The following is a 26,005-nucleotide window of genomic DNA, read 5'->3' as shown; positions in this document are numbered from 1 at the left end:
TTAGTTAGCGGCCCCCGCCTTGTTCTCACCCTGGACCCTGTTCACATGCCTACATGGACCCTCAGACGTAACGGTCGAGTCGTTGTCGCTTGGCTTCCCCGATTCGCTCTCCTCAAGGCAAATTGACAAATTCTCTACGCGTGGGACCTCCATAGAGTCTCCTGTGGGGTCGTACTCCCTCCCGTACGATCAGATTACGATTGATACAGACCGTTACCACCTACTCGCTATCGACGGCGGAGAGCGCGTCGGATGTCGGCCGAAAAAGGGATTGGTTTTCCATGCGAAATCGCACGTGCGTGGGACAGGGGGCGATCTACTGCGGTTAATTAAGTGATTGACACGTGGGATGGAGGATGGCAGTTCCCCGCGCGCGCCCTTTTTATAAATGGACTACCTACGTCTGCTCGACTTCGAAAACATGGACAGGGAGGGGGAGACTTCCGGGGAGGGGTCTGGGGCGGCGCCGGCGCCGGCGCCAGTGAAGTACAAGGGGGTGCGGCTGCGGAAGTGGGGCAAGTGGGTGGCGGAGGTGCGGTACCCCAATAGCCGGAAGCGCCTGTGGCTGGGGTCGTTCCCGACGCCGGAGATGGCCGCCAGGGCCTACGACGCCGCCATGCTCTGCCTCCGCGGCCCCGCCGAGCAGCAGTACTTCAACTTCCCGGACCAGCTGCCGGACATAGCGGCGGCCGAGCAGCTGAGCCGGCACGAGATAAAGGACAAGGCGGTGAGGTACGCGCGAGAAGGAGCGAGGGGATCTCAGGCGCCGGAGCCGGAGAGGAGCGAAGGTCGAGGCGGTGAGGCTGCGGAGAAGGACGGAGGCGGAGAGGGCGGCTCGGCGATTGATGAGGTGTTGCCGCCGGAGATAATCTACGGCGATCCTCCGGCATTGGACGACCTCGGCTGGAGCGTAGGCGATCAGGATTACTGGAGCGACGGCGGCGATGACGACGGAGATATTTTCGGTTCGATTCCACTGTGGAACCTCGACTGACAATCCCGCGCATTTTTTTTTAAAAACGGGTTTAAAATGGAAATTATGAAAATATCGTTTTTTTACCGCCAAAACTCTAAAAAAATATTAGTAATTATTTGCCCAAAACTACAAAAACTATCGATATTTTTGCTTGGAATTTTCTGCTGAAGGGAACAATCATTGATTAATCAGTAAAAAGGAATTTGGTTTCGGGTTGACTTGGTCATTTGCAAAGCCAATTTTATTTTTATTTTCATGTATGTGATCTTGTTAATTATATTTTTAAATTATTATTGAAAAAAGCTACCAATTTATTATCCCAAGCATGATGCAGTACTTGTAGTTCAACGGTTGCGATCGACTGTCGCAACTACTTGTTACGAGCGCCAGTCGTGGCTAGGTCACAACTGATCACCTTTTAATCACAAAACTACGTACGGCCAGGCTAATCGTGACCTTGGCCATGAAATCACGATCAGGATGGTTGGTCTCCAGTGGTGAAATCGCTGCTCATTGAGGTGTTGTGACCATGCACGACTGGTGGTCGCTGATGCAGGTGTCGTAGAGGACACGTGGCTTCCTTTGCGGTAAAGGTCAAGAGTCAAGCGAAGGTCAAGATCCGAGTCGATGTGGTAAGACGGGTTAACACGGATGATTTGATTCCACTAGAGTGAGATATTTGTCGCCTCAGGCTCAGACGATATTTCGGGCTCAGCACGAGTTCAGTCCTGCCCCCCACTTGAGCCTCCGAAGCCATCTCGTCTTGGCCATCCTGGCCTCGCACCTCGTCTCGGTGTCTTGGCCGACCTCGGCTCGGTAGCTCAGTCGTCTTGTCTCGATCAGCCTTGTCTCGAGATCTCGGTTGTCTCATCTCGGCCAACCTCGATCATCTCATCTCGATCATCCTCGTCTCGACCAGCCTCGCCTCGACCATCTCGGCAGCCTCGTCTCGGTAGTCTCATCTCGACTAGTCGTCTCAGTAGCTCGGTAGTCTCCACTCCATCTGGCTGAGCTTCAACTTCATGCCTTCAGTAAACCGCTATCTTACATGCTCTACCAAAGAGGAATGCAATATTTTAGCAAACACACGACAGTCCAAGAATGAACAGGTGGTTACATTATCAGAACCAGTCCCTTTTGATATCTCTTTTTATGCACATAAGGTTAAAAGGAAATGACTGTCGGATCTGGTCCCCTTTGCAGGTTGCTATAAGGGCGCTACCCCATCCGACGTGGAAATGCCTTGAACAGACTATATAAAAAGCCTAACCCATAGCTTATTCCAGGTTCAACTCTGAAAACTTTGTGAGGATTATCTTTTTTCCTGTCCACATTTCATCTTCCTCAGAACCATAACTTGAGCGTCGGAGTGGCCTGCCATGACTCCCTAACACCAGTCTAATTTCTTCTTGAAGTATGTTTCAGGTCCTGATCGTTTCCCGCGTCCTAGCTCATCCAGGAGACCGTCCACATCAGGACTACTTGTTACTGGTGGCTTAACCATCCATGGTATTTAACTGGAATAGTCACAATTTTAAAGTCTAGCCGCCACCACTACCCATTGCGATTGGTTGAGATCTAAGTCGGTCCGAAAAATATCAAATTAAGATTGAGAGTTTTAGAATTTGGGTCGGATTGGGGTGGACTCAAAATTTGACTTAATATTTTTTAGGATTGGATCAGGTTTCATCTGAATTTAAGATGAAAAAATTATTTTAGAATTAAATTAAATTTTATTTTAAAAATTAAGATGTTTTATATATATTAATGATAATAAATTAATATAACAATGATAAATTATTAAAATAAAAGTGAAGAATTATCTGAAAAAAAAATAAAAAAATTTAACCATTTAAGTTCAGTTGGATTACATAATTATGTAATTGAGCACCTAATGTACTTATACATTATTAAATAAAATTTTCTCTATCATAAATCTATGGAATAATATATAATATTAGGGTTCATAAAGACCTATCTATCGTATTGCATATCCTACCAAACCATACGTCAAATGTATTATTCTTGTTTGAAAGTTAAAATCTCAAAAGTTTATCTAAAGAAGTAAGTGTTCTTCAATCATCCTTTTTGTTTAAAAAAAATTATATTAAATTAGATTTCATCTAAAGTTTGGTGCACATTAATGTGATTGTTACATTAGATGTTAAAGATGATTATTTGGTGGACAAAGCAAACCCTAATAGAACTTCTTAATGAATAATTGGTATCCCTCAAATTTCCATCTTTCCTTTGAATTTTTTCATAAGGCAACAAGATCACAATCCAATTAAATTTAACAATAATGCTCTTTCTGATAGCCACTCATAGCAAGATCAATGACTTATCGACATTTCCACACAATATTATTTGCGAAACTAAAGAAAATATGATCAAATTCATATCTAGAGCACCAATTATTTGAACAACAATGCAAAACTAATAGGAATTCTCAATGACTAACTGACATCCCTCAAATTTCCATCTCTTTCCTTTGAATGTTCACAAGGCAACAAGATCACAATCGAATTAAATTAGACGATAATGTGCTTTCTAATAGCCACTCATATCAAGATCAATGACCTATCGACATTTCCACACTATGACAGTAGAAGGATTAGACTTTGCAACCTGTGAATTGTATCATTTTCGCCGAGGGTTTGACGCGCTTTGCTTCGGTGCTCACTATCAAAAGGATCTTGAAGGCCTTGGCTTCTTTCCTAAAAGATTGTTCCACCGGAGATTCAACTCCGGCTCTTCGACAAGTGTCGCATCCATGCACCCCAAGGACGTCGGCATGCTCGTCGTCAACTGCAGCCTTTTCAAGTCTACTCTGCCATGATCATCAACCGCTACAAAATGCGCCGCAACATCTTGACCAAAACAGCGCTGGCGTCATCGCCATCGACCTCGCCCGCGACATGCTGCGGGCCAACCGCAGCAACTACGCCATCGTCGTCAGCTTTGAGGCCGTCTCCTTCACCTGGTACCGGCTGCAATTCACTACAAAAATTATTGGGATTAGCGACGGATCATTTCTGTCGCTAATCGGTCATCACTCGCGTGTAACGATCGATTAGCGACGGAAATGGTCCGTCGCGTAAAATTCGATCGCTGACGTCACTTTAGCGACGGAAATAAATTTCGTCGCTAACTAGCGACGAAAATATACATTCCGTCGCTAAATTTAGCGACGGTCAAATATTTCCGTCGCTAATAATTAGCCGGCCTTTTTCACTCCGTCGCAAATAATAGCAACGGAATTATAACTTCCGTCGCTAAATAGCGACGGAATTATAAAGTCCGTCGTTAAATTCTAAAAAAAATTTAAAAAAATATATGTATATTAGCGACGGAAATTATGATTCCGTCGCTATTTAGCGATGGAATTTATGATTCCGTCGCTAAATTCTAAAAAAAAATATTCGTTTATTAGCGACGAAATTTATCATTCCGTCGCTAATAATTTATTTTTTTTATATATTTTATTTTATTTTTCTGAATTTCCTGTTTACATATCAATCAAACCAATATAATATAATAGTAATACACTGATAAGCCAACAATATAAAACATAACACTAACACAACAATAGTAATACACCACATGTCAAAATATCTGAATACAACACTAATACAATCTGAATACAATAATATTTGAATACAACACAAATCTCTAGATACACTGATACTGTATTTAATGTCAAAATACAATAATATATCAAAAACTGAACTAAATGAGCCTAGTAATACAATATATCAAATACAATGACCTCTCGATATTTCCACACTATAACAGTAGAAGGATTAAACTTTGCAACCTGTGAATTACATCATTTTCGTCGAAGTGGTTTGACGCGCTTTGCAGGCCTTGGCTTCTTTCCCAGTTCATCTGTATCTATTTATGGTAAAATATGATAATGCTAACCCCAAACGTCCTTCAATTTCAGTCCCCAATGATTGAAAAGGATCCAAAGTTTGTTCCACCGGAGATTCAACTCCTGCTCTTCGACAAGCGCCGCGTCCGCCCCAAGGACGTCGGCGTGCTCGTCGTCAACTGCAGCCTCTTCAACCCTACTCTGCCATGATCATCGACCGCTACAAGATGCGCCGCAACATCTTGAGCAAAACCTCGGTGGCATGGGCTGCAGCGCTGGTGTCATCGCCCTCGGCCTCGCCCGCAACATGTTGCGGGCCAACCCCAGCAACTACGCCATCGTCGTCAGTTTTGAGGCCGTCTCCTTCACCTGGTACACCGGCTGCAACCGCTCTCCATGCTCATCCCCAACGGCTTCTTCCGCATGAGCTTATAATTCTCGGCCGTGCTGCTCTCCGACCGCCGCCGCGACTTCCGCCAGGGAGAGAGATTAAGATTGTGCCTCTGATTAGGTGTGTGTATCATGAGGAAGATGAGGAAAGGATCAAGGGTTTGCCGATCAGCTGAGATCTGATGGAGGTGGGAGGACACGCGTTGAAGGCCAACATCACCACCCGCGTCCCCCTCGTCCTACCATTCTCGGAGCAGCTCCTCTTCTTCGCCACGCTGCTCTACCGCCACTTCTTACCCAAATCTCCGGCCGCAGCAGGCGGCACAGCGCCGGCCAAGCCCGACATCCCCGACTACAAGTACTTCTGCATTCACGCAGCGAGCAAGGCGGCGCTGGACGCGCTGCAGCTGAACCTGGAGCTGGAGGACCGCCACATGGAGGCGGCGCGCGCGACGCTCCACTGGTTCGGGTACGAGCTGCCGTACCTGGAAGCCAAGGGGCCGACCGGTTGTGGCAGATCGCATTCGGGTCGGGCTTCAAGTGCAACAGCGCGGTGTAGAAGGCGACGCGGCGGCCGAGCAGGAGCCCCTGGCTCGACTCCGTCGACCGCTACGCCATCAATGGCCTCTCGTGTGCCATTTGCTTGTGGCAAACATGCTCCATGTTGAAGGTCAGAAAATTCCTTCTCGATCACAAAGCATCACATAATATTTGTAATCAAATCAGAAACCAATCAAAAGCATGAGTCTGCAATAACAGTTTTGCAAATCAAATAATAATCCTGAAAGATGATCAAAGAGTTGCAGCATTCAACATCAAGAGAGATCATTGGAAGTCTTACACTTAATTGCTTTGTCTGAATACCAGTTGCGAGACTTTAGAATCTCTTAACAGTGCTTGCTCTCCCAAGGGAAGTCATCAAAACTCCAAAGGTCCACAGCATGAACACCTTCCTGCATCAGCTCATAACCTAATTGGCCGTCGATCGATGCGTCTAAACTCCCTTCATAGGAAAGGTAAGGGAGAAAATCATAGGCATATAACTGATCAGACAATTCAATTGCAGCATCATCCTCAACTGGCACTACTTCTCCAGAACTATCACCACCTTCAAATAAGTCAAATCTAGTGGGAGTAGGAGCAAGAACCGCTGAGATCTTCCATGTTTGGGTCTTCGATTCCCACATTAAGTGGGTATGTCCAAACGAATTCAGAGCAACCTACTCAGAAGGATGATCAAGATTAGTTAAAAAACTTGGACTGAACTCAGAATATCTGTCACTGTGAAATACATTTGGTTGTGGAATCCCGATTTAGAGGCATATTTGATCGAACCCTCTGCAAATGATTCACAAACGATGAATTCTAAAATGTAGAAAGCAATTTCTCGGTTATAGCACAAAAATACAGCATTAGGCTATGTATTCCAGCTTTTGATCAAGCTTCAATCATTCATCACTGATGAAAAGGGCAGGATTAACCTAAAAATCGCTTCTTTGTAGCTTTCGAACTTCTAACAAGAATGAAGCCGAGAAACAAACCCCTGATTAACAATATAAGTCTAGCTATCTGCCATTTCGTTTAGAGTTTATCTTTTTCGTGACTAATCCTTTAAGCCTCTACAAGTGACGAAAACGACGTCCTAGCATCCATCCCTAAGAAATGCAAGATAAGGCGAAAATAATTCGCGTTTTTACCACCGGGAAGGGGGTTTTGGATCGGAAACCGAAGTGTAGAACGCCGAACTCGTCATCACCCTCCTTCTCAGCGGCATCGGACTCATCGCCCAACGTCTCGTCGTTGAACTCGGCCTCGAAATCCTCGTCCTCGAAGTCGATCATCCGATCACGCCCGATTCGCAGATTTCCCTTCTCGAAACCCCGCAACAGGCGCTCCGACGCCGGGCCGATGAAATCGGAGATGATCGCTCCTCCGCACATCTCCATACCACGCGCAGATGACCAGAGCTCAGGTATTCTTTCCCAGGCTTGCCTGCCGCCGTCTCGAGTCCAGGGTTTAAATAGTGAGGTGTTAATGGGTTGGGCTCGTAGCGGGCTGTTATTGATGGGCCGTACCTTCGTTTGCATGTCTTGGTGCAGCCTCAGGTGATCATTTAAGTAAAATTTAAACAATTTTTAAAACATTTTTTAATCAAAAATGCATTTTTCTTTGTAGATGAAATCCACAACCCAGCGGTCCCATGATCATTTATTAAGAGGTAAATCTAGAAATTACAGTTCACGATGGAGGAGGATATTACTTGATTTCATCAAGATTTGAATCCTTGTCTTCTTCTGCAAGTCTGCTCCGTCGTAACTAACTCAGTTATGTCCCGGGAGCACAAATTATATTAGTAAACTTTTTATAGTGATCGGTCCTATCGTCGAAACGATTCCATATCAAAAAACCTCCTAAGAAATTTTTTTAGAGACACGATACCACTATGTTAATAAGAGCCTATTGTCGAAACAACATCTTAGCCAACAAATACATGTTGCTAAAATGACTCGAATCGAAATAACACCTCAATTAACAAAGATATATTGCTAAGAGGACTCGAACCCGGAATCTCAGGTAACACATATCTCCATGCTCACTACTTGGATAACACATTTTGAAAAAAAAAGCACTTTTCCAATAATATTCTTGATTGCTAAATTTGCAATTTGAATTTTTGATCAAAATATTGTTTTTTACATAATAATTGTATATCCCACACACAATGGCTCACATTTGTAGCTCACAGACAAAAATCAATCAAACAAAACAACCCTCTTCCTCCTGTTCTTCATCTCCCTCTCTCTCTCTCTCTCTCGCTCATGGCTCCAAAAAGTTAGATGTTGAGCTACGTATCAAACGATCGATCATATGCAACTCAAGAGTTCAATCCCAGGTGCAGCGGCGACCCGCTCGCCGGAATCCACGCGGAGCCCTGTATGAAGTTCTCCACCGTGTACTTGAGGGCCTCGTTCCTTTTGAGGATGTGGACTCCCGGCCACTTCACCCGGCCGGCGGTGTCCGCCCCCGGCCCCTTGTTGTTGTACTCCGCGTAGTACAGCGTGTTCAACGCGAAGGTGCCATCCCACGGCAGGTACCCCTTCTTGTCGATGAACCCGTCGATCTGCGACTCCATGATGATGGTCTTCGAGAATTCCTTCCACGGCCGGGCGAGGTAGCTCGGGATTGGCGGCTGCGAGGGGTCCTTCAGGCGGTTGTCGGCCAGGAATCGGCAGCGGTGGATGACGAACCCGGTGGTCTCCCAGCGGTCGGTTCGCCCCTGCGCCGTCACGATGTTCTGCTGGTTCGCCAGCGGCCGGCGCACCACCAGGAGGCAGTTCTGGAACACCGCCGAGGCGTCGCCGAAGATGAAGTCGATGGTGCCGGCGATGACGCAGCCCCGGTAGAACTGCCGGTGCGAGTGCGCGTACAGCGTGTCCTGGTACCCTTCCATCCGGCAGTTGAGGAACACCGACCGGTCCGACACCACCCGCAGCGCCACCGCCTGGTGCTTCTCCGCCCCCGCCGTGTTCCGGAACGCCATTCCGATCGCCACGAATCGATCGCCCGCCGCAACTGAACCCCAAAAAGGTAGCCAAAAAACCACTTAATTAACCAGAAACAAGCAATAATTCATATGCTAATCGACTTTTTTTCATTACAAAATGTGGCGGTCAGAAACGTCCTCGTGCCGTCGATGAAATTCTTGCTGCCGGTGATGATGGTCTTCTTTGATCCGTCGCCATACATTGTCACATCAACCATATTCTTCGTGACATTCACTTGTTCCTCGTATACTCCTTCTTTAATGTAGATCACGTACCTACGCATCCATATATATGTCAGCACAGATCTTGAGTTGGTCTATGTTTTGCTCTGTTTTCGGTTACCTTCCTTCGTATTCTTTGGGCATCTTGGCGAGTGCCTCATTGACGGTGGTGAAGTCGCCGGTGCCATCCTTGGCTACGGTGACATTGGGCTTGAGCTTGACGTTCACGCTCTTGAGCATCCGGCGGTCGTCTTTGGTGAACCAGGAAGGGTAGCCGTTCTTGGTCACCGTCGGAGGCTGGTCGTCGAGGAGGAGGCGGCGGCGGGCGGAGAGGTTGATGAGGGAGAGGAAGCTGGAGGCCTGGCCGATTATGGCTAGCGAGTTGCTGGTGAGCTCCTTGGCGCCTTTCATGGCGGCTTTCATCTTGTCCTTGAGCTCGCCGTCGGGGAAGCCGTCGATGCAGGTCTGCTGGTAGGTGATGACGGCGCTGAGCCAGGTGCGCATGTCGTGCGATCGGGCGGGCAGCTTCTCGATGCCATTGTCGACGATGCTACGCAGCGTGGCGTTGATCTGGCCCTTGGAGTCCTCGTACATCTCCTGGCAGTCCTGCACGGCGCCGCGCACGCGGCTGTCATTGCTTGCCAGCAGCCGCGAGTGGGCGAACCCCTTGCTGATCTCGTCGAGCACCACCGAGACGGCCGCCTTCAGCAGCACCTTCGGATCCTCCGTGCCCTCCGGCACCACCTTCGACAGGCTCGTCTCGCACGAACGCACGTAGTCGGTCGAGGAGCAGAGCGCGGTGACGGACTTGGACGACGCGTGGATCGCCTGCTCGCTCTGCTTGGCGGCCTCCTCCTCGTCGCCGTCATCATCCTGCCGGTAGCTAGCGCCGACCACCGCCCCCACCACCAACAGCAGCAGGAGGCAAGCCGCGGTGGCGAGCAGCGCCAGCTTTGCGCGCTCGTTCTTCCGGCCCTCCGACATCTGTTTGTCGTAATTCGCCATTGCTATTTCCTCTCGAGATGGATCGGAATCCCTTCCTTTCCTCTTATTCTCCTCTTCTGAGGAGTGCGATGTAATGGGGGACGAAGAGCATCGAGGTCCTCGTCGATGCCCCAGAAGGCTTCCTTCGATCGCCTGTTATAGGAGTCGGGACTCCTCCGGGAATGGATGGTCGGGAAGGGTCACGGACGTTATTATCGTTGGTTTCTTTGCCCAAGGACTCTTTTGCCCTTCCTTTAATGGGACCGGGACGGGGCTGGCCATCCAGGCGTGGGGGCAGTCTGGGAATTCCGTATTTATCGTTGAAGTTTAGTGTGCAAAATGGAATTGGACAAAAATGGAATTGGATAAAAATGGAATTGGACAAAAATAAATAATGTATTTTTTGGTGGTAAAAATTAATGATGAAATTGATTACAAAATCTTAATAAATCAATTAATTATCCACGCTGGCAAGGAAATAAACATAGCCGTTACGAAAGTTCATAAAAAATTGGCAGACCGAATCAATTCGACCGTTACGTTCATTCTCGCATTCTTTAGATAGGTTAAAATCCAAGCCACGGCGTTCTGTTCCGCCGTCATTTCGTCGAACATGAAGCAGGCGGTGAGCCTCGAGGAGCAGGTGCAGCATCTGCGATCCAAGGCGACGCAGCTCCTACTTCGCGAAGACTGGGGCGAGTACATCAACCTCTACTCCCACCTCATCTCCCTCTGCCTCGCCGCCGGTGGCGACGGCGGGGGCGCCGCTCTCCACAAGACCCTCTGCCTCGCGCATTCCAACCGCGCCGAAGCCCGCTTCCGCACCCGAGACCTCGCCGGCGCGCTCTTGGATTGCGACCGAGCGCTCGAGTTCGACCCCGCCCACCTCAAGGCCCTCCTTTGTAAAGCCAGGGTTTTGCTGGACCTAGATCGGTACGCCTCGGCGGGCGATTGCCTCAAGCTCGCGATCGCCTCCCACCCGGTGGACGATGCCTCCAGAGAGCTTTTGGATCGGTGCCGGAATTTGGAGGCGCAGTCGAGAAGGGGTAGAATCGATGTTTCTAACTGGATTTTGGGCGGATTCAGCGACAAGTGCCCGGATCTGGCGGAGTACGTCGGCCCGGTCGAGATCCGGAGGTGCAGCAATGGCGAAAGAGGGCTTTTTGCTACCAAAAACGTTGAGGCTGGGACGCTGTTGGTCGTGACTAGAGCTGTCGTAGTTGGAAGAGGGATTCTGCCGGAATCCGCCGGCGGACATGGCGATAGCGCTCGGATGCTATTGTGGAAGGACTTCGTCGAAAAGGTCCTCGACGTCGCCGAGAAATGTAGCAGAACACTTAACTTGATCTACCAACTGTCTCCGGGGACGGATCAAGGGGATCTCGAAGTCCCCGACATTGCGCTGTTCAAGCCAGATGCGGTGGAACAGCTTCTTGCTCTGCCTCCGGCCAGCAGAAGGCCGGATGTCGATCGCATCTTGAAGGTTTTGGACGTTAATTGCCTGAACGAGGAGGCGTTCTCCACCAAGATTGATGGAAAACAAAGCAACTACATCGGGATCGGGCTTTGGCTGCTACCCTCCTTCTTGAACCATTCTTGCAGCCCGAGCGCGAGGCGGCAGCACATCGGCGACCGCGCGATCGTCCACGCCGCCCGCGACTTGAGGGCAGGCGACGAGGTCACCATTGCCTACTTCGACGTGCTCTCGCCGCTCGACGACCGGAGGACGGCGTCGAGGAGGTGGGCGTTCGAGTGCCGCTGCGAAAGGTGCGATTTTGAAGACTCTGCTCGCTTCAGGCCGGAGATGAGGGAGCTGGAAGCGGCGATGAAGGGCGGAGCAAGCATGGAGGAAACAGCGATGAGACTGGAAGCGGGGATGAGGAGATGGGAGGTGAAGGGAAAGCAAAAAGGGTTCTTGAGGGCGTCAATTTGGCCGGCTTACGCAAGCGTTTACGGGTCGGAGAGGCTGATGAGGAGGTGCGGGAGGAAGATTCCGGCTGCTGCGGCGGTCGCCGAGAGCGTGGCGGAGGCAGTGGGAGGGGATGAGAGGGTGCTGAAGGCGGTGCTCGAGAGGATGAAGAAAGGTTGCGGCGGCGGCGGCGATGTGGTCGAGATGGAGAAGGCGATGAGATTGGGGAGAGCAACGTATGGGAAGATCATGAAGAGAACAGCCATGAAAGCTTTGTTTCAGCTGCCGCTGCTCAACAATGGCGTCTAACTTTGGGAATTTTTCCTTTTACTCCATAATTTTTAAATATTTCTTCTGACCATGATTGTGAACCTGAACTTAACTAGGTTAAGAAAGTCTTAACCAATTTAATTTGAGAAAATATATAGATTGGGAATTTTAGAATAATTTTTAAAATGGTGCTTAGTGTTTGTTAGCTTTTTAAAAATACTTTTAAAGTTTGTTTGTTTGATTTTAAAATGGTTGATATTTTTTTTGATATATTTTATATTTTTAAAGTGCATAATTAACTAACTCTCCAAGAATTATTATGCTTACGATAATAATGCCTAATTTTTAATTTTAATGAAAACTTTGTGGTTATTTGAAAAATTGCTAAACATCTACGGTCGAGTTATAAATCCCTATCTCACTCCGTTAGTCGAATCCAGAGCCTTTCGATCCTTCTCCCCGAAATCTTCTTGGATTCGATCGCAACCCTATTTCTTTGGGAGATTTTCTTTTGCCTCGTTCTGGATTCGATCTTGATCGTCTCGGTTCGGTAATTGGTCGTCGCGTATCGGGATCAGGGAAGAGCTTGCCGAAACCCTAATCTGGAGATGTCTTCTTCGTCGGGGCAGCCGCAGTTTCGGTACACGCAGACGCCGTCCAAGGTGCTTCACCTCCGGAATCTTCCCTGGGAATGCACGGAGGAGGAACTGATCGAACTCTGCAAGCCCTTCGGCAAAATCGTCAACACAAAATGTAACGTGGGGGCCAACCGCAATCAGGCTTTTGTTGAATTTGTAAGTTTTTATTGTCTTTGTTATTTTTGGTATGAAGAAGGATGGTTGCTGGAATCCTGCTATTGTGTTTCTAATGGTTTTTACCTCCTTTCCGACCTTTGATTGGAAACTTTCATGGAGAGAGCGGTTGGATTGTGCAGTTTATGCGTTTGGACTTTGGCTTTTCTATTCTAAGAGAATATCATTTAGCTTATCCTTGGATCACAACAGTATCGAGTTTAGATCTGTCAGGGAAATGAAAATTCTGTTTTTGATGCTTTTATTCCTGGAGGGCATGTTAAAGAAAGAGTTCTATCAGATAATGATTGTTTTCCAACAACTTGTAAGGATAATGTGGGAAAGTGATCAAGTTTTCAGATCTTAGTGGCATACTATTATTGATTACGGTGATTTGCCACATTCTTGAGACCATGGCATCATTTGTTAATGATATCCTTGCAATTTGCACTTTTCTTTGGAGCTAGAGGATTCTAGCAAACTGGGGTGTTATCAAGAAGTACATAAAATAATTTTTTACATTATCTCTCTATGTAGAGGATCAAGCCCAATGGCGTAGGAGGATTGATATAGCTGACTCCACTTTGGATTATTTTGATAATAAGATGCCCAAAATGCCTCTTGTAATTTCTTGTAAAATAAGAGAAGGGCTCTACTAGGACATTTAGGGAAAAAGTGTTGGGGTCAGCCTGACCTGGCGCTTTGACACATGGGCTAGCCAAGCTCTGATCAAAATAGGTCTGATTGCCCATTGTTCCGAGCATGGCCCAGGCCAGGCTGGGCTCACGGCCTTTGTCACCTCTAGATGGAAGTATGTTTCATTGATTGCTATTTGAGAATTCTATGGGGGAAATTTGCTTTCAATGGATGTATTTATCTGGTAATTGGGATCAAAATCTGTCATACTTCACTCTGTGGTATTTAAACAGCTTGAATGGACATAATGTTTTCCTAATTGTGCTTGATAATTTTATTAATCTCACTTTTTTTAGCATTAGGCCAATCTGGTTGATGCTTACTAAGACCATCTGGGAAATCTGGTTGATACTTTGAGTTATGTTCAATCAAGAGCTTTCCGTTCTTGTTATGATTAGTGAGTCAATTTCCATCTTGAAAGCATCTGGTTTGTAAATTGTTTCCCGTTTAAAGGCTTGTTTATTTTACTGATTTCCTGGCTCTCAGTAGGAAGCTTTAAATATTTCATTCTAGTGAGATTTTTCTTTGTTTCTGAGAATTTGCTTGCCTTTGCTAGACGACATTTTCTATTGATTTCTCAATTATTTGAAACAGAATAATCCGAACTTATTTTTTATACCTACAGGTGGACCTTAATCAGGCTATCTCTATGATTTCGTACTATGCTTCTTCATCTGAACCTGCACAAGTTCGTGGCAAAACAGTTTACATCCAATATTCAAACAGGCAAGAAATTGTGAATAATAAGGCCACCGGAGAGGTTGCTGGCAATGTTTTGCTTGTTACCATAGAAGGAGTTGAAGCTGGTGATGTCAGTATTGATGTTATTCATTTGGTAAGTTATTTAACAATTGCACTCATTTATATATAATTTTCTAGTTTTCTTATTACATTCACATGGATCATTTTTGCTTTAAGAATTTGTGACAATTTAAATTGTCTTAAAGTTGAGAGGTTGTAGCAGATTTCTGATGTAATACCTGTATATCAAATTAGTCTTGTTTAAATTCTTTGACTTTTTGTAACATACTCTGAATGGGTTAGCAGGTCCATGTTAACACGGAGTATATCTCGTTATCAGCATCTGCTTTCGGAGACGTACCATGTTTGTTTTGCTCTCTCACCTTTTGCCTATTCTGTTGTGTGATTCTGAATCTTATGAATGAATGTCATTGCTAACTGTTATTTTTCACCATCGTTAAGTTGTAGGTTATATCAACTTGTTTGAAGGCGTTTTTAGAGGTTATACTCCCATTCTCTAGGATCTTAATTTACTATTCAAAGCTATTTTATGATTCCTTTAACTGACATGCTTCATTTATAGTCAGATACCCGAATTCTTTTTCCAGAAATCTTATCTATTTAGTTTTCTGCTTTAGGATAGTTCTGTTTGTTAACTGCCCTCCTATATTTGATCTTCTTAATGGAAGCAGTGAAAAAACATAGCATCCATGCATTATGTACATATTATTAAGGAAAAAATTGCTCACATTATGTACATTGTCTTACAGGTGTAATCTGCGCATAAATGATATCACATCATTTTCTTTGTGACACCTTATGTTATTTGTTATTAAAGATTGATTACTCTTTACTGCCAATAATATTGATGTTTCTTCTTTTTTAGGTCTTTTCTGCTTTTGGTTTTGTCCACAAAATTGCTACGTTTGAGAAGGCAGCTGGTTTTCAGGTTCTTTATTTGCCAACTTTTTAATTGAGTTTGGGACTTTAACTCAGTTTAGTTGTCTGCATATCTTTTTTTAGGCTTTGATTCAGTATACTGACACAGCAACTGCTTCAGAAGCTAGAAATGCATTGGATGGAAGAAGCATTCCAAGGTTGCTTTATTCTTGTCACTTCTTTGGGAAGAATCAATTTGTTTTCCTCTCATTGGTCATATGCATGATTTTCAGGTACCTGCTTCCAGAGCATGTTACATCTTGCCACCTCCGAATTACTTTTTCAGCTCATACAGATTTAAATATCAAGTTTCAGTCTCATCGCAGCAGGTTTGTACATGCAATCGACCTTGCATAACACGATACCAAGCTCCATTTGTTTGTTTAACATTCTAAGTTAACCTTGAACTTTTCTGTGTTCAAGTTTCTTGCTCTCAAAGTTTTTAACAGCTATATCTCACTGGTGAATAATTCACCTTGCTTATATTTATAACTAATTTCAGTCAAGTGAAATAATTTTATCCTTTTTCTATTCAACAATTTCATATCCTACAATGTATACAGAAATGGGATATTACTTTCCTAATTTCAAGTGTGAGTGAGTATTGTTCAGCACAACCGAATTGTATTGATCGTTCTAGCCACAAGTGAACACTAATACTATGTTGGCATCAATCGTTCTAGCCCTTTCCTTTGTGATTTTTGTCCAAGTAATCAGAGGGGAAGGAATGTGTATTTCCTCGTAACCTGTGCCTCTCTTGTAAATTTGTTTATGTCCACATGAGTAAAAAGGGTCTAAGTGTAAGCTTTGCAGTTGAGACATGAGATGTAGGTAAGCCTCAAATCTAAACAAAGGTGTTGTGTTCTTCACATACATACAATTGCAGGCTTATAATAATTTTTTAAAGAATTAGAATGGATTTTTGCATTAGAAATAATTCAGCTGTGATATTCTTTCCCTTTTAATTATCATAACCCAGCCATATAAACTCCTTTGTCAGGAACTGGTAATGCTTGGTAGAATTTATCTTCAGTTCCTAGCTGTTGCCATATCATAATTAACTGTAATTTTTCTATCTTTGCAACGTTAGTTTAAAAAATGATTCCTTGACATCTTTATTATTTATTTTATGGAAGGATATCAATGTTCCATACATTCTGGTCTTATTTTAGTATTGTTTGTTGTTATTATTATTAATTTTTTCATTTGCTGAATTTCAAGTATGCACTATGGTAATGTATGATGTCATGCAGGGATTATACTAATCCTTACCTTCCTGTTAATCCATCGGCAATTGAGGGTACTTTACAGGTTTGTTTTCTCATTGCAAATTCTTTGGTTTATTGTTCTAGTTAATATTATTGACACCAAGGATTTTTCTTCAGCCTACAATTGGTCCGGATGGAAAAATAAAGGAGCCTGAGAGCAATGTGCTACTTGCTTCCATAGAGAATATGCAATATGCTGTCACAGTTGATGTTCTTCACACAGTGAGATATTTCTTCTATGCCCATGTGTTATACGTTGGCATACATTGTAGTTCCTAAAAAACTTTGATTGATTTAGGTGTTCTCAGCATTTGGAACTGTCCAGAAAATTGCAATATTTGAGAAGAATGGTGGAACTCAGGCTTTAATCCAATACCCAGGTAGGTTCTTTCTGCCTATTATATTTTTTATTCATTTCTGTTATTTCCTTTCAATTGACATCAACTTTCTATGTATATCTACTGTTTTATTGATTTAGGATGTGTATTATATTGGGTTTTCAAGTTAAGTATGATGTTCCTAGTTTGCCAATGAAGCTCTTAATGTTCATAGCTCTCCATTTCTCCACCCTCTTGCTTCTTTTTATTTAGCTAGACTTCCTGTAATATAGAAGTTGTAACAAATCCAAACTCTATTTCTTGTTAGAATCAGATGTTGAGAACAGAAGATGATAAAAATAAGCTTGAATATCTAAAATATTGTATGAGGAAAAAAATGAAACTATTGTAGGAAAAAATAATCCTTTTAGGCCTAAAAGGACTCTATTCTCAACTGGTTTATCTTCTTAGCTTGTCAGTGTCTCATTACCTAGCCCCCCTATTTGAGATCTTCAATCCACTTTTTGCTGCTGCGAGTACTAAAACTGTTGGTGTGCCTCAGCTCTTCAGCGTCAGGAGACCTAGATCTCCTCTGTGAGATCTTCAATCCACCTCCAGAATACCATATCTGCTTTCTAGGGTCACCTTCTTCTGCCCTCCTGTGGAAAGTCATCAAGGTCCAAGTCTCCTTTATTGCTGATTCTCCTTAGTGAATCTCCACTAGATCTCATCCTTGCTTTATAGTTCAACTCAGCAGATACCAACTCTTTCCAACCAATGATCTCCCTAGCCACTTTGTCTTCCTTATTTTGCTTGCATGTCTATTCTGCCAACACTCACAGTAGAAGCTATGAGATCAAAAATGATCATCTGTGTCTCTCTCTGTCCCTCCTCTAGATATGCTCATCTCAGCTTCTCAACAACTTCCACATGAAGCAACACTGAGCTCTTGCATGCACTTGGTCTGGGTTGTTGCCTCTTCCTGTTCTCAAACTTCACTACAAGTGCAGAACCTTCTTCTAGTAGTTTTTTAGTGATTCTAACAATGCAGACTCTCGATCTCCTCTTTGCTGTTTCACCACCAAATATATTTTCTCCTCTTTGCTGTCTTCATAGTTGGTGTGGATCTAGACAATGCCTATTCTTTTTGGAGAAAGGTTATTTTTTCAATCTGCTACATCAAGACTTGTACTATGGTGTTTTTCCCTCCCTTCAAATTTGCTCACCGTCTTCTTACACTCTATCTCGCAAAACTTTTTGTGTCTAGTATGAAGTCTTCCTCTAGTGAGTTTTTTTCTCTTCTCCTTGATCAGAACTTGCACTCTTTCATCCTAGGGGTAACCCCTAACAGAGCCAACTCCAAGATGAGGATGAGTGCTTTTCCCTTTCAATGCACGATCTCAATATGGATCTCCAATAATCACCTCCATGACCTTTTGTAAGACCTTTTCTAGTTTACATAACAAAATGGACATTAAAAGTATTCATGGCTCAACTTGAGCAGGTATTAAAGTTCTAAGGTTGATGTAGCTATTTGTAGTGGGTTTAGTCACATATTGGATGATTTAAGTTTAAGATTTTGAGTCCAATACATACCTTGTAATAGTGTCTTTTATTAACAATAACCCCCGTACTACAATGTTTTCCACTAGGCAGAGATGGATTTTTTTTGAGTAATTGTCTGTAAAATCTTCATCATCTGCTGATTTTTTTCACTTGTCCCTTTCTTTTACTAGTTAATCTCTTATCACAAGTTTAGCAAATATCAATATTGCAATTGAATTCTGTTGGTCTTCCACCTAAGAAAATAAATTCACTTGGCCATTAACCTATACACAGTTTGTTCGGGCTTATGGATATCCATGGAGTTTATCTAGTTGGTTAGCTATTGTTGTAGCAGTGTCTACAATCATTTGTTCATTATAATCTATTTGAAGCTGTGATCTAGTGCTGATGCCATCAATTGAGTGTATTCACTGTGGTAGATAGAATTTCTGTAACTTTCCTGATCAATTAATGTGGCTGCTAGAAGATTTGATTTTTTTTTTCTTTTCTTTTTTTCTGTTAGACATGACGACAGCAGCAGTTGCCAAAGAGGCTCTTGAGGGGCATTGCATTTATGATGGTGGCTATTGTAAGCTTCATCTCTCATACTCTCGTCACACTGACCTCAATGTAAAGGTACAAATCTGGAATTTGTTGTGTAGAATAACGGAGGAAAATTCCATTTATTTGGTTCTTTCCTTTCCATTTAGAAATGAATGATAAATAACAGCCCTCGAATCAGGAATGATATAACATGCATGGTGACTGAACATATAGAAAGAATTGGAACCATTGAACTGAAAACATAAATGATGCCGAGAAGTAACTTTCTTTTGTTTCATGTGCATTGATACCGTCTTCAGGCATATAGCGACAAGAGCAGAGATTACACAATTACTGACGCTGGAATCCTTTCAAGTCAAGCTTCATCTGTACCGGCTGCGCCCACTAGTTGGCAAACAAACCCTCAAGTCGGCATGCAAGCAGCAGCTCCAGTGGGGCAGTCGCCTGCTTTTGCATCACCCGGTGGAGCATTCCACGGCGCCCCATATCCGACTTCATCCGCTCTCCCGACAACTTCGGCTGGCTATCTTCAAGCTTCACAGCAGGTAGCTAAATATGGAATGCACCCGAGGCCTGCTGGTGGTGGTGCACCGTACGTCGGACAGCCTCCTAGGTATTTCTAATCGACCACCTGTTATCTGACGCTTGTTTTCGTCTGCCTGCGCCGCACCAGTTTAATGATCGATCATGAATTAGAGCTTGTGCAACTCATTTTTTGGTTGCTCTATACCTGATGCAAATGGCTTCGACTGTCTTATTCACTGTTTCAAGTGTGCTGTAAAACACAACTTCTTGTTGTTTCTACGTACTGAAGCACCGGTAGCTCGTAATTTGAAGTTTTCTTGAAAGTTTAAATGGAGTTGAGTTCTTTGTCATTGTTGTTCTTGTGCAACTCATTTGAGTTTTGAGTGTCGTTAAAGAAGCACAGCGACAACCATTGAACCCCATGAAAAGAGTGACAAAGTGAAGAATTTGAGTGGAAAAAAATAACCGGTTAGGCGATTATAGGTCTGTCAATATCAACTGGCCGAGATGAGGGCCAAGTGACCGAGGCAATTAAGGTTGGATGGCCTAGACGATGGGTTTGAGTGACTGAGACGTTTGAGGTTGGACTAGCCGAGACAAGGATCGAGTGATCGAGACGATTGATGTTGGATTGGTCGAGGCAAAGGCCAAGTAACCGAGGCGATTTTAAGATCGGACTGGTCAAGAATTTAAGGCCGAGTAACCGAGGCGATTTAGGTCGGAATATTCAAGATATTTATTAATTTGGACTGGCTTATAACTCATAATCCAAGCCTTGTGTATAAATTGTTTAACTTTTTGACTTTAGTCGCCTACTTCTGTCGTTGCCAGATTTAGATAATCATTAATGAAATTAAATTTAATTTATAATATCATACGCATAATTTGCATATTTGTGTATAAATTGTTTTACTTTAGCAAGATTTTAATCATTGATAAATTATTTAAATGCGAAAATTCATGAAAATCTATATGTTTAACGTATTTTGATAAAGTATAAATTTATTATTGATAATAATAAATTATTAATATTTCTTTATTTTCCCCCTCTTAAACAGCGGGAACGGTTAAAATTTTGAATCACCGTAAAATTATATATAAAGGCCCCACGTTTTCCAGTATTCTCCACTAAGCAAAGCATGGAGAGCACCGTCGAATCCTACTCCTACCCCGCTTCCCCTCGCTCCTCTTCGTCGCCGCCGCACGCCGGAGGTGAAGGTGGCCGGAAGAGGAGGGCGGTGGCGAAGGGCATGCAGAAGACCCTCTCCAAGACCTCGATGTTGGTCAATTTCCTCCCCACCGGCACCCTCCTCACCTTCGAGCTCCTCCTCCCCTCGGCCTCTGGCGACGGATCGTGCTCCTTGGTGAGCACGCGCATGATCCAACTCCTCCTCGGCCTCTGCGCGCTCTCCTGCTTCTTCTTCCACTTCACCGACAGCTTCCGCGGTCCCGACGGGAAGGTCTACTACGGCTTCGTCACGCCGCGCGGCCTCGCCGTGTTCAAGTCCGGCCTCGGGGTGGAGGTGCCCAAGGAGGAGCGGTACCGGATGGGGTTCGTCGACCTGGTGCACGCGCTGATGGCGGTGATGGTGTTCGGGTCCATCGCGCTGTCGGACCACCGAGTCACCAACTGCCTCCTCCCGCAGCACGCCAAGGAGATGGACGAGGTCATGGAGACCTTCCCGTTGATGGTCGGCGTCGTCTGCAGCACCCTCTTCCTCGTCTTCCCCAACACGCGCTACGGCATCGGGTGCATAACCACTTGACTGAAGCATTTCCTCGAACACCTAGCGAACACCAAAATAAATGCTCTGCTGCTTCTTCATTATTGTCCTTTTTGTTTTGATAATTCCATTTGGGATTGCGAATATGTCAACAGTTCATACAAGCAATGCTTAAAATGATGCATAAATGTCATTTTAAACACCTGAAGGGTGAAATTGAAATTTACGAATAACGACGAACCGTCCATGTTTCGCTCTTCGCGGTCGATCGTTTAAATGAACGCTTGATGTTCGCCCGCCCGTTCTTCCTATGCGGGCACCCGTGGGGCGAGTGAGTCTACCGATAACGATTAGTGCCAAGGACGCGGCGAGGGCCAACCGCATAGAGCGATTGCTGAGGAGATGGAGGGCTTTAAATTTGCGTCGCCATTTCTCCAGAGCGAGGCTTCGATCGCATTCTTGTTCCGCTTCGATCGGGGGTTAGGCGCGAGGGGTTCCGATCGCGAGTCCTTCTGGGGATCCCAGATCCAATCCTTGCCTTGAACCGGTGAGTCGACGGTGTTTTCTTTCGCCGCGGAGTTTTTTTTCTTTCTTTTGTTTTGTGTCGTTGATTTGTTGAAGAGAAACGGAATTTAACGGCGTTCTGGTATCTTGGATTTCCAGAGCTGGGATTCTTGGGAGAGAATGGCTTTAGTGCGATTTGATTGCTCCAACGATGCGGATTTCTAGAGGTTTTGCTTGTTATGGAACTATCCTAACTCGGATTTTGTTGAAGATGATGGCTTTTCGTCGTTTTGTTAGTTCTCTTAGAAACCAGAAAGGATCTGCGATTCATATCATTGCATGATTTGTTAGTTCTCTTAGAAACCAGAAAGGATAGTAATGACAAAGTACTAGCCTACTTTTTGGTCTAGAAAATTTCGAAAGAGAACTCTCCAAGAACTGGTTGCGAGTTATGGTAATCCAGAGATTTTATGCCATTAGTATATTGTTAACTTCGTGTTGCTTCACTGGAAGATTTGGCTTATCCATGATAGTGATATTTTCATTTTAAATGTTTTTACTCTCTCGTAATTAGTGGGGTTCTCTTGTCTGATTTTCTTTAAATTAATGGACCTTTTTTCTGTTTGGACTTTTTGTTCCATTTTGCTTATAAAAACCAATTGAAGTTGATTTTCCAAGCGGAATTTGGACCAGTGCTTGTGCAGGTAACCAAATCATTGAGTCGTCACTATGGCTGTAAGGTCGAATTCAGGTGATGGAAGAGCCAGGAGCTCAGTGTCCATTATTTTGGTGGGGCTCTGCTGTTTTTTCTATGTTTTGGGTGCATGGCAGAGAAGCGGTTTTGGGAAGGGTGACAATATCGCGCTACAGATTACTGAGCAGACAAAGTGCGCTAGATCAGCCAATCTAAATTTTGAGACTCACCATGGAGGCAGCTTGACTGATTTTGACAATTTTGAAGCTAAATCATTCGAGCCATGCGATGACAGCTATACTGATTACACACCATGCCAAGATCAAAGGCGAGCAATGACCTTTCCAAGAGAGAGCATGATCTACCGAGAGAGGCATTGCCCACCTGATGAGGATAAGCTGTATTGTCTTATTCCAGCACCAAAGGGGTATGTGACACCTTTTCCATGGCCTAAGAGTCGTGACTATGTTCCTTTTGCTAATGTACCTTACAAGAGCTTGACAGTTGAGAAAGCTGTTCAGAACTGGGTTCAATACGAGGGCAGTGTGTTCAGGTTTCCTGGTGGAGGGACACAGTTCCCTCAAGGTGCAGATACATATATCGATCAACTTGCATCTGTTATTCCAATTAATAATGGAACTGTTAGAACTGCATTGGATACTGGTTGTGGGGTATGCAATACCTAGCTTTGAAAGTGCTATTAATACAAGTCCAATTTCGATTTAATGAGTAAAACTTATGCACACTGAGATATTTTGAAAATCGGTTGATGTCTGTAAAATTGCTTACTTGTAGGTTGCTAGTTGGGGTGCATATTTGTTGAAAAGAAATGTGTTAGCCATGTCATTTGCACCAAGGGACTCTCATGAGGCACAGGTACAGTTTGCACTAGAACGAGGTGTTCCTGCTGTTATTGGTGTACTGGGATCAATTAAGCTTCCATATCCATCAAGAGCCTTTGATATGGCTCACTGTTCAAGGTGTTTGATTCCATGGGGTGCAAATGGTGAGAGCCAATCACATTATTTCTTCATTTTCGCATGTCATGTGCACTGTCTGTTTTTGGTAAATCATACCGCATCCAATGATTCTCCCACCATCCATTATTCACTTTTTTTCTTCTGTGTGTGTGTTCTCTCTTCCCAGATGGACTTTATATGATGGAAGTGGATAGGGTTCTCAGGCCTGGTGGTTATTGGGTCCTTTCAGGGCCTCCAATTAACTGGAAGAATTACTATGAAGCATGGGAACGGACCAAAGAGGATCTTGAGGAGGAACAAAGGAAGATTGAGGACACTGCCGAACTTCTTTGTTGGGAAAAGGTCGCAGAGAGAGCTGAATTTGCTGTTTGGAGGAAGAGAATAAATGCTGAATCCTGCCCTGGAAGGCAACCTGAAACTCAAACAAATATGTGCAAAACAAACTCTGATGATGTTTGGTAAGTTATATTCCTTTTGTCAACCGTGCAACTTGCAATAAATGTTGTTTTGTCAATGTTTGTTTACTGCAGCTGTTCCCGCAACTGATTTCAGTTGTGTCTGAAGCACTATGAGTAGTGAATAATATAACTTATAACATTTGCGTGTAAATTATTTATCCTCCCTAAAGTCTATCACATGTGATAATTTCAGGTACAAGAAGATGGAAACATGCATAACCCCCTATCCTGAGGTTAGTGATTCTGAAGAGCCTGCTGGTGGGGAATTGAAGCCCTTTCCTGAAAGGTTAATTGCTATTCCTCCTAGAATAGCTTCTGGCTCTCTAGCTAGATTCTCAATCAAATCATATCAAGAAGACAACAGAAAGTGGCAAAAGCATGTTAATGCTTATAAGAAAATCAACAAGTTGCTCGACACTGGAAGGTATCGGAATGTTATGGATATGAATGCAGGTTTGGGTAGCTTTGCAGCTTCAATAGAGTCTCCAAAGCTATGGGTGATGAATGTTGTTCCCACAATTGCTGATATATCGACATTAGGTGTTATCTATGAGCGAGGTTTAATTGGCATGTACCATGACTGGTATGTAAACATTCAGCACTATTTAATTATGCTTGTAGCGTTTAAAAGGAGGAAAAAGTGAATCTTCTTTGTACTAATGTGAATATAAACTTGCTCTAGTAATAATTCCTTCTCTTGTTACTTGCCGAGTACACAGTTTCTCTCCATCCCTTTTTATAGCTATGGTCAACTGAATTAAATTTAAATGTAGTTTCTGATAATGACACAGATATTTGCACGCTATACATTCAATAATTTTCAAGTCTACAACTTCAAAATGGTCTAACATGAGCGTGTATAGTAATATATGATAGTGCATCACATATAGTTGGGGCAAGACATGCTTGATGATGATGATAATCTGCAGTAATATATGGTTCCTCTGCTAATTGTGGAAGCTAATTGAAGATTAGACAATTTCAATCTCTTTTGAGAAATTGTGCTTTATTTTGTGCTATAATTTATGGTTCAACTTCGTCGGGATTTCATTTTGTGCTTTATTTGTTCACCATAACCCATGAGTAACCTTTTCCTTCTTGGTACAGGTGTGAAGCTTTTTCGACCTATCCAAGGACATACGATCTTATCCATGCCAATGGTGTTTTCAGATTATACCATGAGAAGTAAGTTCACATATGCTTTCGATTCACTGTTCATATATCCAAGGACAAACCACTTGAACAAATGTAAAGCTGGATGTATCAGCGAACTGACGCCATTATTTGCTCGTTTTCATCTTACCTATTTTGGCATTACAAACAGGTGCAAAATGGAAGATATTCTTCTTGAAATGGACAGAATCTTGAGGCCAGAAGGTGCCGTCATATTCCGCGATCATGTCGACGTCCTGATGAAGGTGAAAAAGCTGGTCGGTGGCATGAGATGGAACACTCAGCTGGTCGACCATGAAGATGGCCCTTTCGTTGCCGAGAAGATCTTGGTTGCCGTAAAGCAGTATTGGGTTGGGGGAAACAAAAGCAACACAGAAGAATGAGTCCATGAGACAGACATATATAGAGAGCTGGTTACAGGACACTGCGCAGGAAATAGCAGGAAATTGGGATTTCAATTTCCACAGCCAACTTGAAGAACAAAGAAGAAATCTTTTGGCCAGAGTTTGTTCATCTATTTTGCTTTTCTCTAGAATCTTTTTGGTGGCCTAGGGGCTTTAGCTTTTCTTGTTCATCACACTGATGTTGGTTCTAATGTTTTCAGCCACTAAAGTTTTTGTCTAGAAGTGTTTTCCAAATTTTGATTCGAGGGGTCTTAACCTATGAAAATAATTTGATCGTCCCCAGCTGATTTGATCTTTCCAAATATTATTCACTTGCTAATTATTTACATTTAATTTAACTGAAAGATTAAGATACAAAAAAAATACCACAATAAAATCAAATCTAGTACATTTCCCAAAACGGTGCGTATCGAGTTGGATTCTGTGGGCCCATAGGGTTCGAGTAGGCCGGCCAACTAATCGGATCATGATTGGTCGGATCTGGCTGTGATCCAACACCCGTGATGGCCGTTC

At 43.8% G+C, this 26,005-nt stretch overlaps 5 protein-coding genes and 1 pseudogene across 5 annotated transcripts; 5 read left to right on the top strand and 1 right to left on the bottom strand.

Annotated features, from left to right (window-relative positions):
- Positions 1-4,763: 4,763 nt before the first annotated feature.
- On the top strand, positions 4,764-6,851 carry LOC141819831 (3-ketoacyl-CoA synthase 10-like; annotated as a pseudogene).
- A 1,264-nt stretch (positions 6,852-8,115) lies between these two features.
- LOC141819800 (putative pectinesterase/pectinesterase inhibitor 13) lies at positions 8,116-10,011 on the bottom strand. The gene is made up of 3 exons (XM_074707059.1): positions 9,128-10,011; positions 8,900-9,060; positions 8,116-8,813 (listed from the first exon to the last, which is right to left on the bottom strand). The coding sequence occupies exons 1-3, from the start codon at positions 10,009-10,011 to the stop codon at positions 8,116-8,118; spliced, it is 1,743 nt and encodes a 580-aa protein (XP_074563160.1).
- A 592-nt stretch (positions 10,012-10,603) lies between these two features.
- On the top strand, positions 10,604-12,252 carry LOC141819811 (methyltransferase FGSG_00040). Its single transcript, XM_074707068.1, has one exon. The coding sequence runs from the start codon at positions 10,604-10,606 to the stop codon at positions 12,206-12,208; it is 1,605 nt and encodes a 534-aa protein (XP_074563169.1). The 3' UTR covers positions 12,209-12,252.
- Positions 12,253-12,625: 373 nt separating this feature from the next.
- LOC141819820 (polypyrimidine tract-binding protein homolog 1-like) lies at positions 12,626-19,885 on the top strand. Its single transcript, XM_074707081.1, has 10 exons — positions 12,626-12,963; positions 14,282-14,491; positions 15,284-15,346; positions 15,421-15,494; positions 15,570-15,665; positions 16,590-16,647; positions 16,722-16,826; positions 16,903-16,984; positions 18,990-19,102; positions 19,330-19,885. The coding sequence occupies exons 1-10, from the start codon at positions 12,778-12,780 to the stop codon at positions 19,651-19,653; spliced, it is 1,311 nt and encodes a 436-aa protein (XP_074563182.1). The 5' UTR covers positions 12,626-12,777; the 3' UTR covers positions 19,654-19,885.
- Positions 19,886-20,694: 809 nt separating this feature from the next.
- Positions 20,695-21,321, top strand: LOC141815946 (protein DMP9-like). The gene has a single exon (XM_074703810.1). It carries the CDS (start codon positions 20,695-20,697, stop codon positions 21,319-21,321), a length of 627 nt encoding a protein of 208 aa, XP_074559911.1.
- A 359-nt stretch (positions 21,322-21,680) lies between these two features.
- Positions 21,681-25,519, top strand: LOC141817526 (putative methyltransferase PMT2). Its single transcript, XM_074705169.1, has 7 exons — positions 21,681-21,826; positions 22,477-23,148; positions 23,273-23,483; positions 23,624-23,915; positions 24,109-24,498; positions 25,023-25,100; positions 25,240-25,519. The coding sequence occupies exons 2-7, from the start codon at positions 22,513-22,515 to the stop codon at positions 25,469-25,471; spliced, it is 1,839 nt and encodes a 612-aa protein (XP_074561270.1). The 5' UTR covers positions 21,681-21,826; positions 22,477-22,512; the 3' UTR covers positions 25,472-25,519.
- Positions 25,520-26,005: the final 486 nt, after the last annotated feature.

Source organism: Curcuma longa, chromosome 2 (genome assembly GCF_044706935.1).
Source record: "Curcuma longa cultivar G26 ecotype Majalengka, Jawa Barat chromosome 2, ITB_CL_G26_1.1, whole genome shotgun sequence".
Classification (NCBI taxonomy): domain Eukaryota; kingdom Viridiplantae; phylum Streptophyta; class Magnoliopsida; order Zingiberales; family Zingiberaceae; genus Curcuma; species Curcuma longa.
Note: the sequence above shows the minus strand (reverse complement) of the source record. Positions and strands in the feature narration are given on the sequence as shown.